General features: G+C 35.2%; 1 protein-coding gene across 9 annotated transcripts in view; it reads right to left on the bottom strand.

Moving 5' to 3' along the window:
• Positions 1–12942, bottom strand: part of LOC125683814 (tumor protein p53-inducible protein 11-like) — a 102115-nt gene that overhangs the window by 6103 nt on the left and 83070 nt on the right. For 6 of the 9 annotated variants that reach the window (XM_056142752.1, XM_056142753.1, XM_048925285.2 and 3 more), the window contains 5 exons: positions 9155–9248; positions 5269–5376; positions 4967–5060; positions 3913–4014; positions 968–1131 (listed from right to left, as the gene is read on the bottom strand). In XM_056142752.1, the coding sequence (XP_055998727.1) occupies positions 968–1131; positions 3913–4014; positions 4967–5060; positions 5269–5376; positions 9155–9248 (562 nt within the window). The remainder of the gene's footprint in view (positions 1–967; positions 1132–3912; positions 4015–4966; positions 5061–5268; positions 5377–9154; positions 9249–12942) is intronic. The other 3 variants (XM_056142754.1, XM_056142755.1, XM_056142750.1) reach the window with 1 other exon arrangement.

The following is a 12942-nucleotide window of genomic DNA, read 5'->3' as shown; positions in this document are numbered from 1 at the left end:
ACAAAATGTTTTACACACTAAATTTCAAATATTCATAGCAATTTGTAATGTGTTATGTTATCCCGAAACCTTGGAACCATTTCAGACTGAGAAGTTAAGCTACAACACCAAAGCTAGACCTAAACCCCCTCCACCCCTATATCATACAGTGTATTGAACCCCTCTCCCTACATCATACAGTGTGTTGAACCCCTCCACCCCTAACCCTAAACCATACATTGTGTTGAACCCCTCCACCCCTAACCTTACAGCATACAGTGTGCTGAACCCCTCCACCCCTATCCCTACAGCATACATTGTGTTGACCCCCCCCCCCCCCTTAATTCTATGGTATAGTGTGCTGAACCACTCCACTCCTATCTCTACATCATACAGTGTGTTGAACCCCTCCACCCCTAATTATACAGCATAAAGTGGGCTGAACCCCTTCACCCCTAACCCTAAACCATACAATGTGTTGAACCCCTCCACCCCTAACCTTACAGAATACAGTGAGTTGAACCCCTCCAGCATACATTGTGTTGAACCCCTCTCCCTGCATCATACAGTGGGCTGAACCCCTCCACCCCTATATCCCTACATCATAAAGTGTGCTGAACCTCTCCACTCCTATATCCCTACATCATAAAGTGTGCTGAACCTCTCCACCCCTATATCCCTACATCATAAAGTGTGCTGAACCTCTCCACCCTAAATCCCTACATCACAAAGTGTGCTGAACCTCTCCACCCCTATATCCCTACATCATAAAGTGTGCTGAACCTCTCCACCCTAAATCCCTACATCATAAAGTGTGCTGAACCCCTCCACCCCTATATCCCTACATCATAAAGTGTGCTGAACCTCTCCACCCTAAATCCCTAAATCATAAAGTGTGCTGAACCCCTCCACCCCTATATCCCTACATCATAAAGTGTGCTGAACCCCTCCACCCCTATATCCCTACATCATAAAGTGTGTTGAATACCTTTTGCTTGTACAGTCGCCACTGTTCTCTGTTTGAGAGTTTCCAATCCTTGGTGAACACCCAGTAGAAGTAGACACTAACACATATACAGACGAGTCTAACACACAGGAAAAGTAGAGGAAAAGCACACAGTGTAGTCACAAATGGAAGGCAGAGGGCTGAAACTAAATCAAAGGCCCGCATCAATACAACATTCACTGCTTACCCCTCCTCTGAAAAACAAAAGGCTGATTATACCTGTATAAAACATCCAAAGTACTCCGAGAAGCGGGACGCGAGATACAGTAGTACGTGGTCACATGACTAAGATGATATACAGAATACAACAGCAGCCAGGAGCATATATTTAAATTCCATCACATGCATTTAAGCCATATCATGATTACACTATTCTCAGTTTTCTACATTATGACATTAGAGGTTTCTTGATTATGTTTTACATTTATTTGGTATGAGATATTCTTATGCAAAATTTTCTATCACACATATATAAAATATGCTTTAGTATCGATCTACATCAAAGATCTCTGCTAGCCAGAACAGACAGAAATGGGAGGATGGAGCGAAAAAAATCTATGACTGAAATTTCCTTGTTTCCTCTGAATGCTTAATTAGCACTGAAGTCATGGAGTTTGTCCTAAGCTCTGATTTCAGGAAGAAATAATTCTGATGGGGTAGATCTCAACCAAAATCAATAGTGCTTCAAAATTAAGTCCTTCATCAACACACGCTTTAAACACCATCAATGGGCTGAATCTTTTTTCAGAGTAAAGTGGTTTAAACCCGATGCTCTTACAATCTTGGTTCCATTATAGTCTTTATCTTCGAGACACTTCATTCATATATGTACGATAAAATTCTGGTTAACAGAAGAGCTGGTGTCCTTGGGAATCAGGACAGTGTCATATTGATGTATTTCTTTGATATGCAGAGGAATTGGGGCATTTTGAACTCTAATTTTTTAAGCCTATTTTTGCACATCTGTGGGTTAATCTTATTTTTTTACCTGACAGACCCAGCTAACGGGATTTTTTAAAAATAAATATTGTTCTTGAGCTTTCAATAAAAGCAGGGTACAAATACAGTTCAACTTCGGTATCTGGAACACTGATATCTCGAATACCATGAATATGTCAAAGCAATTCAGAAGTCCCAACCACTTATTCTTCAAGTATTTTATCCTCGATATCTCAAATATCAAAGTTTTTTTCTCTGTCTCATTGAGTTTGAGATAATGAGGTTTGACTGTACATGAATTTATTCTGTGAATGGAAACATTCTGGTCTTCTTTCATTTCCAAATTCTTGAAAATGGGTGAGAAGTTTGAAGCCTATATTAAACACAGGATCTGACCATTTCCCCACTTAAATTCTAATTGAGCAACTTTGAACCATTATCAAGCACTTTGGATTTAAAGTTTACAAAAACCTAAGCATGTGATAGTTACCTATACTGGTTAAAACACTGTTAATACATGCAAGCATTAATCAAATCCTTTTTTCATTTAAACTTCTGTCTGTGCCAATAAATTTATTCATTAAATCAGGCACTGGTAATAAATCAGGATTGTTTTTATTCCTATAAAACAGAATGCAGTTTTTCACTCCTACTTCACTGAATACATTATGCTTCTATTAGTGCATGTTATTGACTCCTTATTACATAATTTTCTTTTACAAAAATCCCATCACGTCTATAGCAATGATTAGTAATTGATTATCAATTTCAGACTGTAATGATATGCAAGAAAGCTAACCTTCTATTTGATCTGTCCACAATGAAATAAACATGAAAAAGCAAACAATTGCATAACTTGGTTGTTTGATGAAATTGAATGTTTTGGTTTGAGAAGCTATTTTATCTAAAACATGCTATCTCTTGTTAAAACCACAAGGAAATTGATTAAATTACTTCCAGTTGAAAGCTCTTTACAAACAGTGCCACACGAAATCCTGTGGCCCCTACCCTGATCATGGCTTTTGCATTAAATTAGCTGTAATTTTGGCAAGACATTCAAATTTCATGTTAATTATCAAAAATAGAGACACTGTGTTGCTATAGTAATGTATAACTCCTGCATACCTCTAATTAACTTCTGAATGATAACATTCTGAAGAATTATCGCTGTGACTTTTTCAAAGGTAGGTAAAACAAACTCCCTACAATTTTAGATCATCAAGACATTTGTGAAACAAGACTGCCCCTACCACAGCTAAGTCTCTAAGTTTCACTGGAAGAGCATTGAAATTCAGAAGGAAAAATATATTGCTGTCAGAAAATCAAAACAGAGCCCAAAAGGGCAAAGTTTTTAATTTCAAACGAAATCTCAAGACTAGAGCATCATTCTTCATCTCTAACACAGTAATTACTTCTACTCTCTATTACAATGATTTCAATATTCAAAACTTGCTTTTTCATAAAAGAGTGGCAATCATTATGTCACGGGTTTTATTGGAAATTCTAACCAATGGCTTCCTTTGATGTTTGCAAAAAGAATTCTGGATCACACATGCTTAAAATGAAGTTTTTATTTCATAACGTTGGATAAGTTGTATTGACAAATTATTTTCAAAAGTGTGAGAGGCACACAGACAGACAAACGGATGAATGGTCAAACATGTTGGCAGAAATAAAAACTGCCCTTGACCTGGTCAGTAAGGATACTTGTAAATGAAATGGGATCAAAGCCACAAGCACCAACATTACCCAATACATACAGCCAAGCAAACATTGATACTACATATAAAATATGGCAGGCAATGTCTGTAGGCCTAAAACACTAACCTGTATTCTGTATCAAATACATCACTCATCAATAAAATAATATTTGTATACAGGATACTTCATCTATTCATTTTACTTTATAAAACATAGTCCACTACTGGGGGCCTGAAACACTTGTCACATGCCATGTAACATAAGTCGCCTGTTTATGAGTTCCTTACCTATTGTATGAAGTGTGAAGAAGAGAATGCTGCTGAGTAGTAGGAGTCGAATCATATCCTTATCCACTGTATTCACTGTGTACCAGTACATTAATGATATACCTGTACAAAAAATAAACACAGGGTCGAATCATATCCTTATCCATTCACTGTGTACCAGTACATTAATGATATACCTGCACAAAAAAAATAAACACAGGGTTTAGCAAGTGATATTTTCCCATGGGGATATGGGTTAGAATAGGTCGTCAGTACCCCTTTCTTGTCGTAAGAGGCAACTAAATGGGCGATCCTTCGGATGAGACTGCAAAAACCAAGGCCCGTGTCACAGCAGGTGTGGCACGATAAAAATCCCTCCCTGCTCCAAGGCCGAAAGCGCCGAGCATAGGCCTAAATTTTGCAGCCCTTCACCGGCAATGGTGACTTCTCCAAATGAGTGGAAAATTCTCAAGAGGGACTTTAAACAATGTTAAACCAAATGAAACCAAGAGATGTTGGATTAAGAAGTCAGATTTTTATCAAAGTGATGTTGGATTATGAGATGCACTGGTCAGCTTATAAGGAAAAGCTAAATTTCAATTTAACTTTACCTGTCATCAAATTCCATGGATTTTTTTTAAATACAGAATTAAAAATGTCTGCCTTTACAGTGTGTCATTGTATACCTCTTCATAATGGACAAGCTTTATAAACATAATCCACACAAACTAATAATACTACTTTATACCATCCAACACAATGACAATTATGTTTCATTCAAAGTGTTTCTGTGTCCGAATTATGTCAAAGAATTGAATGATTGATGTTTAAGATAAACGACAACAAAATTACTGCATCTAAATCTTCTATTTTAGATATGAAGTTTATAGATGATATATACATCAAATTCAGTCACGTGATCAAATACAAACTTCGAAACAATGGTTTATTAAGGGGTATGGCAGATTTGTCATCATTACCACTACTCCAGAACTGACACTTCAATATATTGACGTCACAGCTGTTGATAATTTCTCCGCAGCATTTATTAGTTTTCGGGAGGTTTGACACTTACATACTAGGGACACTCCATACAGCCTGATTGGTAGCGTATTCTCATACTCTCCAGCATACATTGTCGTGAACAAGTGTCTGGGAAATGTGAATGCCTACAGTAAAATCCATGGAGACAAAAATTATTGACAGTCATTATGTGAAACGTCCCTAGTGACATACAGAACAACACCTATTATGATGACCCTATTTGGCAGTATTTACACCATAGTTTTTGCTAATTCATATTGATGTAATAGTTTACTTTCATTGTGTATAATCAGATAAATAATTCAAATATTTAGTGGTAAATGTGACAATTACCCATATCGCCATAACAGACATGATGATCGCCATGGCGATCTGCCATATTCGTAGACCAGGAGGAAGCCGGATGTACAGCTGGTCACTGTGTCCCAAAATCTGACTCAACTACAAAATTTAGAAAGGCTTCCATCATCAAGTTTCATTAAACAACACTTTCTATTTAATCTAACAATCCCTCATACAAAATATTTATTTTCCCACTCTCTATGACTACTCCGAATCCTGAGACATCTAGGGCCATCATTAAAAATATTTTTGTTTGATGTACTCCGACCCACATTTTTCAAGGTGAGTAGGTAGGTAGGAACTTTTTTTTTGTTTTTTTTGTTTGCAGTATCGAAAAAATTGATAATTGTCATAAAAACGCAGACTTAGAAATTTATTGATGTTTTCATTAAACATTGGACAAGACAGATTTAATAATTATTGCTATAAAACATTCATCAAAAAAGTTTCTTAGAGAATATAAAGCTTTAAAATGAAACAGTCTATTTCCCTGGAAACCAAATTAAAAAAAAAATTAAAAGTGCTGAAAAAAATGATTGGGTAGGGGCGATTTTCACGGGTTGGTCGGAGTACATCAAACAAATCAATTTTTATTTTTGGCCCAGTCAAAAGTACCAAATGTAATAGTTTTCTTTGAAAGTGACACTCACAAATTCATGTGACCTTGACCTTTGACAAAGATTGTGAGCTAATAGCAACTGTTATACATAGTATGTACATGTGACATACACAAGAATACCTGCTTTTTTCTCACAGTGACTTACATGATAATGGAAAGACTTCGGACTAAAATCACAACACACTTAACTTTTATGTCAAGTATGAAGACTCAACACTTCTCTGTTAGAAAGTCACAACCTGGTGCAAGGTCTTGACTTGTACAGACATTTCTAATGACTCTTAAATCCTCTTCAAACGGCTTGGAGGTGCGTGGGGGATTAATAAGTATATATATGCAGCAAGCCTTTAAAGAATTCACTACCGCTTTAGCAATGTCATTCTGCTTCAAATGGCTTACAAAGATGGCACACTTTACAAATCCTGCTCATCGTCAGATGCTTGATTGGCAACTCTAAAGAGTCATATTTCTTCAAACCTTCAGATTCTGACAAATATTACATAATCAACATCTTAAAGCTTAGCTAAGCTTTAAATAAACAATTCTCACAATTACTTAACGGTGTACCTTACTGCCAAAACTAAAGTAAAAGAACATATGGGTATTATAGTTTGAACAGATATACATAATCTTTGTAATGTAAAGCAGCAATTTTCTCATAAGATAAAATGTACTGCCAAACTTCATCAAGTGAACACTGTTTTGTTCTTAAGATGAAATATTAAAGCTCTCAAAAATATACCTGATACAAGTGTTTCATATTAAAGTACAGCTAAAAACCAGTTCGAGTGTAGCCTATTACTTCGGTGTCTTATTGTACAAAACAACTCAATGTTGTCTGCGTACAGGAAATGTCGGAGGAATTACTCTATACACTTTTCATTTCATATATTTTACACATGAAATTATTAAGACACAAAGCATAAGGGGAATTTGGTCATCATCAAGTACAACTTTTCAGGAATAGTTTGAGATTTGTGAAAGAAAAAAGGGTTAAAGGCAACTGAAACATAAGAAATTCTCAATTATAAGGAATTCTCTGCTTTAATCAATTCTCGTTTTTAAGGAATATTTACATGTATAGTTAATCTACTCCAGATATATTTGAAACTCAGGACTGACGTGAATTATTCATTATATCCGAAGTTCAATGGAACCGATAATAAACTATATAAATAATGTTAGTGAAGATTTATTTTCACTTCCATATAAAAGATAGTTCAATATAAGTGACTTCAATATGAAAAGATGAAGATAACAATCAGTGATCAATCTCATAACTCCTATAAAGAATACAAAATATAGAGTTGGGCAAACATGGACCCCTGGATATACCAGAGGTGGGATCAGGTGCCTAGGAGGAATAAGCATTCCCTGTTGACCAGTCACACCCATCATGAGCCCTATATCTTGATCAGGTAAATGGTAAGTAATCCGTAGTCATAATTTAAATGTGTAAAGATTGGCCTAACAATCGGTATGAAAGACGACTGGTAGCACTTGACCCAATGACACATATTGGCAAACTTGATTGTTATAACAACCATAGAATTTGCAAAATATAAGTGGAGTAGACTGTATAAGAAATTCTTGGTTATAAGGAATTTTAGGTTATATGTACATCATGGTTCAAATATGAGACATTCTTGGGATATAGATCAAGTAGCAATATTTATTTCCTATTTTCTTTGTTTATAACAAAGTTGATTTATGTCACTCAATCAATGCAAGCTTCACAACTTTACTGATCATTTCGGTGGAAGTCCACTGATTTATAATCCAACCTCCCACTTATATCTATAGATTTCTCTATATTGCTAACACTCATAATTCTTTCAAATTTTGCACTTGGGGAAAGCCGTAATATTTCTAACACTATTCCCCCATCTGCATCTCGAGAGCATTTTAAAAAACTTTGGGCATATTTGTTATGCTTTTTTACAAGCCATGTGTGTGTGTGTGTACATGCCTCTGTGTGTGCATGTGTGTGTGTGTGTGCATGCCTCTGTGTGTACATGCCTCTGTGTGTGTGTGTACGTGCGTGTGTGAAGTTTTATGAAGAAATCCACCACAGGTTAATCAGAAGTTACCCACACGTAAATGCTGAATTCAGAAATGTGTTGCAAAGGTCATACTGAAGATCAAGGTAAAACAAAACATTTGGACATAGATTTAAGTATGAAGTTTAATGAAGGCACTCTTGACAATAGCTTATTCAGAAATGAGATAAATGCAGTCTAGATATGCAAGGTCAAAGGTCATCTAAAAGGTGAAAGTAGAAATAATGGACACAGTTGTGATATCCAGTAACATTATCTATACAGCTGTGATGCACGGTAGCTGAGGGCGTCTTCATTAAATAGGTCAGAAAAGTGAGATCAAGGTCATATAGCGGGTCACAGTAATGTACAGGAATGCCCCCCCCCCCCCCCCCTTTAATTCAGTGGATAACTGCTCTTGAAAGTTTTATTACTACAGAGTAATTATCCATTATATTCGATTCTTAAGAATATCATTAGTTACCACTTTCACAAAAATTTAAAGCTGAATATTAAGGCATCACACTGGTAATTGTTTTTACTATATAAGAAAAAAAATAATTAAAAATCAGAACAAGACTACCCTCAAATCCATGTGTTTAATTTTTCACATGTATGTGTCTGGGTGCATATCAGGAAGTTAATTGCCATAGTTGCCAACATCAAATATTTTCGTTGTAAACAATTGTTTATTTCTACAAATTACCAGTACACAAAATTTCCTACTAAATCAGGGGTACAAATTTAAGAAAAAAGAATAAGGGGAAATGAAAAAATCACGCATGGAAAAAAATTATTCTTTTAAATATATGGAATTACAATTCAGTACGTTCATTTTGATTGGACAATTAAAAAATTATTCTTTTAAATATATGGAATTACAATTCAGTACGTTCATTTTGATTGGACAATTACCAATATGACACCAGAATGAAACGTCAGAACTTTTAAAAATACAACCCTTACTTTCTAATACCAACTGTACAACATTCTTAATAGGAAAAAAGTTTTATTTTCAGAAGCAGCTGCCATGCCTTTAGTCCCAGACGAGATCATACCAACCCATGGATCAAAGACAGAGGTCGATCAACACCAAATTTCTACATCTTAGTGTCAGCAAGGATAAAAGCTGATATAATCTTAGAAATTGACATTTTGCTGTTTTTGCTAAAGGGCCACTTGATATAAAATTATGATACAAGAAGCAAAAGCCTTTAACCTTTGACCTATGGACATCCCCATCGTCAGTCTCGCCCACTCCCAGGAGTTTTCGGGTCTTCAGTCGACTGTGCAAGTCTCCACTGCTGTGCTTCCTACAACAGAAGATGAAAATTCATAAATAGGTCACGTTAACAGTTAAATAAGTATGGTTTCCGCAGAAATGGCAAAACGTTTTACAGCTGGTCTTCAGCTTCCAATATCTTGGAACCCTGTGGACAATACAATTGTATATATCATATTCTCAGAGTAAGAAATGATTATATTTTGTGTGTGCAGATATAACCAGTTGCACCTCGATCTACAACAGGATAGGCCAGCTAGTACCATTAATTCCAAAAATATCAAAGGAAGTTCCTATAATCTCCATATCCACCATTTCTGATTGATTATATTGAAGGAACCAAAAATTGGATACAATAATCTGTATTTAATTTAATGATGCAATGCATTCTACTGTAAAATGAAATTAGTCTCAAAAATAAAGAATTTATCATTAGAATTATGATGGAGATTAGAGTATTTGACTGCAAACATTTAAGCTACATTATCAAAAACCCATCTTCTTTAAGAATGGATTCCTCCCACATCTTACCGACTGCCGTTTGTGCATGAATCTTCTTTTAATTATAGTCATGAAAAAGTGGGTCATATGGAGCCACATTGCCCTTTCTCGCTTACAGTTGTAACATTTAGCACTGAAATGAGGTCTGCATGGGGACCTTGATTTATAGGGGACCAGATTTTAATGAATCAGTTGCATATAGTAAAATATCATTTTATTCCCTCATGTAAAAAAAATGTAAAGTCCTTGTGTACCGACTTTTGTCTCCATGCAGTAGAACAAAATCAAAGCAAAAAAAGATTTTCATGGGAATCATAGTTGTAATTGACAAAAAAAACACCCACAGTAACGTAAATTCCCAGGATTATAGTTAGAACTTAGTGCGTCCCCTCTTGAGGCTATTTCAGATGTCCTGCTACTAATCTTCTCTTATAGAAAAATCAAGAACATTATTTTCTCTTTCCTATATAATCCTACTTTATTTCATGCCATTAGGTACCTTATTACATGACAAAGTCCAGAAAATCTAAGTAATAAAAGTATGATGGAGATATCAATAAAAATGCAAAATTCTGAAATTATATCAGAGAAAATTCTGTCTACCATACTATCTTGTTGCACTTAATTGAATTTGCCAACGTTTAATTAGTTTTGCTTTGTAAAAAGACAGAAATATGTTCATACTTAGTGTTAAATATGTTGAAACCTTAGATGATTTGTGATAAATCACTTTTATACACAATTCTCAATGTTATTCGATTTTTGAAGGACGTTGAATTAACCTTGACCCAAAAACAAGACCCGGGCCATGACACATACTTTTCTGTGAGTTAAAAAATTGAATACATTCTATAGTTGTTGTTTTTTTTTCTCTTTTATTAAACATGTTACATAGAGGTGTCAAGTATACAAATAATCATATATATAAAGAAACACACACATACATATATTAAAATCACAAATATAATTAACTGCTTCTGAGTATATACAATTATCAATAATCATACATGCTTTCTTTAGAATTACATTTTGTAAACAAAGACAGTTCTTTCATCTTATTTCGAAAATTATCCATTATAGACATGTTCTCTTTTTGAAATCTACATTAAATTTTCACTTTATAATAATTTAAATATTGTAAAACAAATAAAAGAGAGGAAAATTGTATAACTATGTTGCATACAAAATATCAAATTCTAACTACATCCAACAAATCTGAGGAGATTTCAGGCTGAAGTCATTGAAAATGCAAGCTAGGTATTTTTATTACTAATGGCTTGCTGCTTTTAAAATTGTTATAAAGCCTGAGCTTAATTAATTAACTTCCAACCTGAGGAATCGTTGGGACTCACAGTCAACACAATAAAACAACTCTTCACCTTCGATTGTGATCGTATTCAATTAATTCTCTCCTTGTTTGATATAGTTTTTTCCTTCCATTATCATTTCCGTATTGGTAGTGCTTAATGTTATGCAAATAAAGAGGCAGCCCTGATGCAGAGGCGAAAACAGCAAAATAGACGGGAAAAATTTCCTTTTTCTGGCAGTGAAGAGAAGCCATGTGGTTGAATTATCAAGGTAGAACTGAACCTATGCTGTGTGGTAACATCTGTTTACACACTCCTTAACTAGAGCTCTCGGATGCCCGAATCGCTCATCAACTTCATAGCAACTAAATTGCAAAGGAGACTGCAGTCTGCAATAGCCCTGGAGCACAATTTTACAACAGGCCGAAAATTTTAATCACTTCAAAAAGTAACAAATCTGCCATAATTAGACCAACATTTAGCCACAAGGCACTGGCAGCTGTTCTGCGAATGATGTCTATTTTGTTATAGCCAATTTTAAAAAAAAACCATGGTGGCAATTCTTGAATTTGGATCGCTCCATACTAACAACTGTTACATCTACACAAGACTACTATAGCCCAGCATCTGCACCAAGAATGGTGTTCGAGAGGGACAGCTGTTTTAGAGAAGAGGGTTTATGTCAGTCAATAAAATGCTGTAGTGAGCATACCGGAATAAGAATTGGTTTAATCCACACCTCTGACTAGAGATGAACAAGTATGGTATGATACAGCTGTTTTGAAGAAGAAATCAATTGTCAGCCAATCAAACATCATGGCAGCCATATTGGATGACCACTATGTTTGAAGATTGACTTATTAGTACCATAGTTTAGTCACCATATTATAAATAAAACAAATGATTAAAGATTGATTTGCTCAAAACAGTCAGTTACACATTACTTTTATCGCAATTCACCTTTGAATTAGAACGTTTTATCCGATATAGTATTGCGTTGTGTGACGACAATTGAATGAGACGATTGAGTAGTTTGAATGACATGTTTGATGTAATGCAACAAGAGTTTTCATTGGCCGATTACAGCTCGCCCACTTTCTCGAGCTGATTCAGGTGACCGGTGATTAGATAAGATGGACGGACTAGAAATTACTACCTGGAGAACTGTAGCTCTCTGAAGAAAACATTGTGACGGAACACTGAGCTACAGATCCAGCTCTTATAAAAACCTTCAATTTACGGGACACCAAAAGCTGCGCACGGTTGAGGCCTGATATCGCGTTATCGGTGTATTCTCATAAATTCAATATTAAAAAAAACATATTTTCCTACTATACTTGTGTCCAAACATACCTTCAAATATTCATTAAAGCTACACACGACCTGAAAACTCGCAGCTTTAAATGATTTCGTTTGTTGACGTAGCCATGTTAGGTAGCCGATCAATTCGAACTCTGTTGCTATTGGTACATGTATCTATTCATAAAATTGGTTGTAAGTTATGTATTTGCTCTTCATTAATTATCAACACGAATAATTAATAGAAATTAAAAGATATAGTTTTTGTAAAGGTAAAATAAGCTCTTGATTAACGAAAATGCTACATAAGCCCATTATATCGGTCCTTACATGTAACACTCGTGTGGCAGAGATGGAGACCGGCCCAGACTATTGAAAGCCGCTCTGTCGTGAGTTTAGCTATTTGAATAATTATAATTTAATGGAACTGGGATGATATATTATTTAAAATATTTAGCTAAAATATTTGTGGGGGTATTAGTTCATATCTAGACGCTATTGTGCCAATATGGAAATGAACCAGGATTCGAATTGACTGGCTACCTAACATGGCTACGTCAACGAACGAAATCATCAAAAGCTGTGAGTTTTTGGGTCGTATGGGGCTTTAATAAATAT

Source organism: Ostrea edulis, chromosome 6 (genome assembly GCF_947568905.1).
Source record: "Ostrea edulis chromosome 6, xbOstEdul1.1, whole genome shotgun sequence".
In the NCBI taxonomy this organism is placed as follows: domain Eukaryota; kingdom Metazoa; phylum Mollusca; class Bivalvia; order Ostreida; family Ostreidae; genus Ostrea; species Ostrea edulis.
The sequence above is the reverse complement of the archived record's forward strand: the minus strand, read 5'-3'. Positions and strand labels throughout refer to the sequence as shown.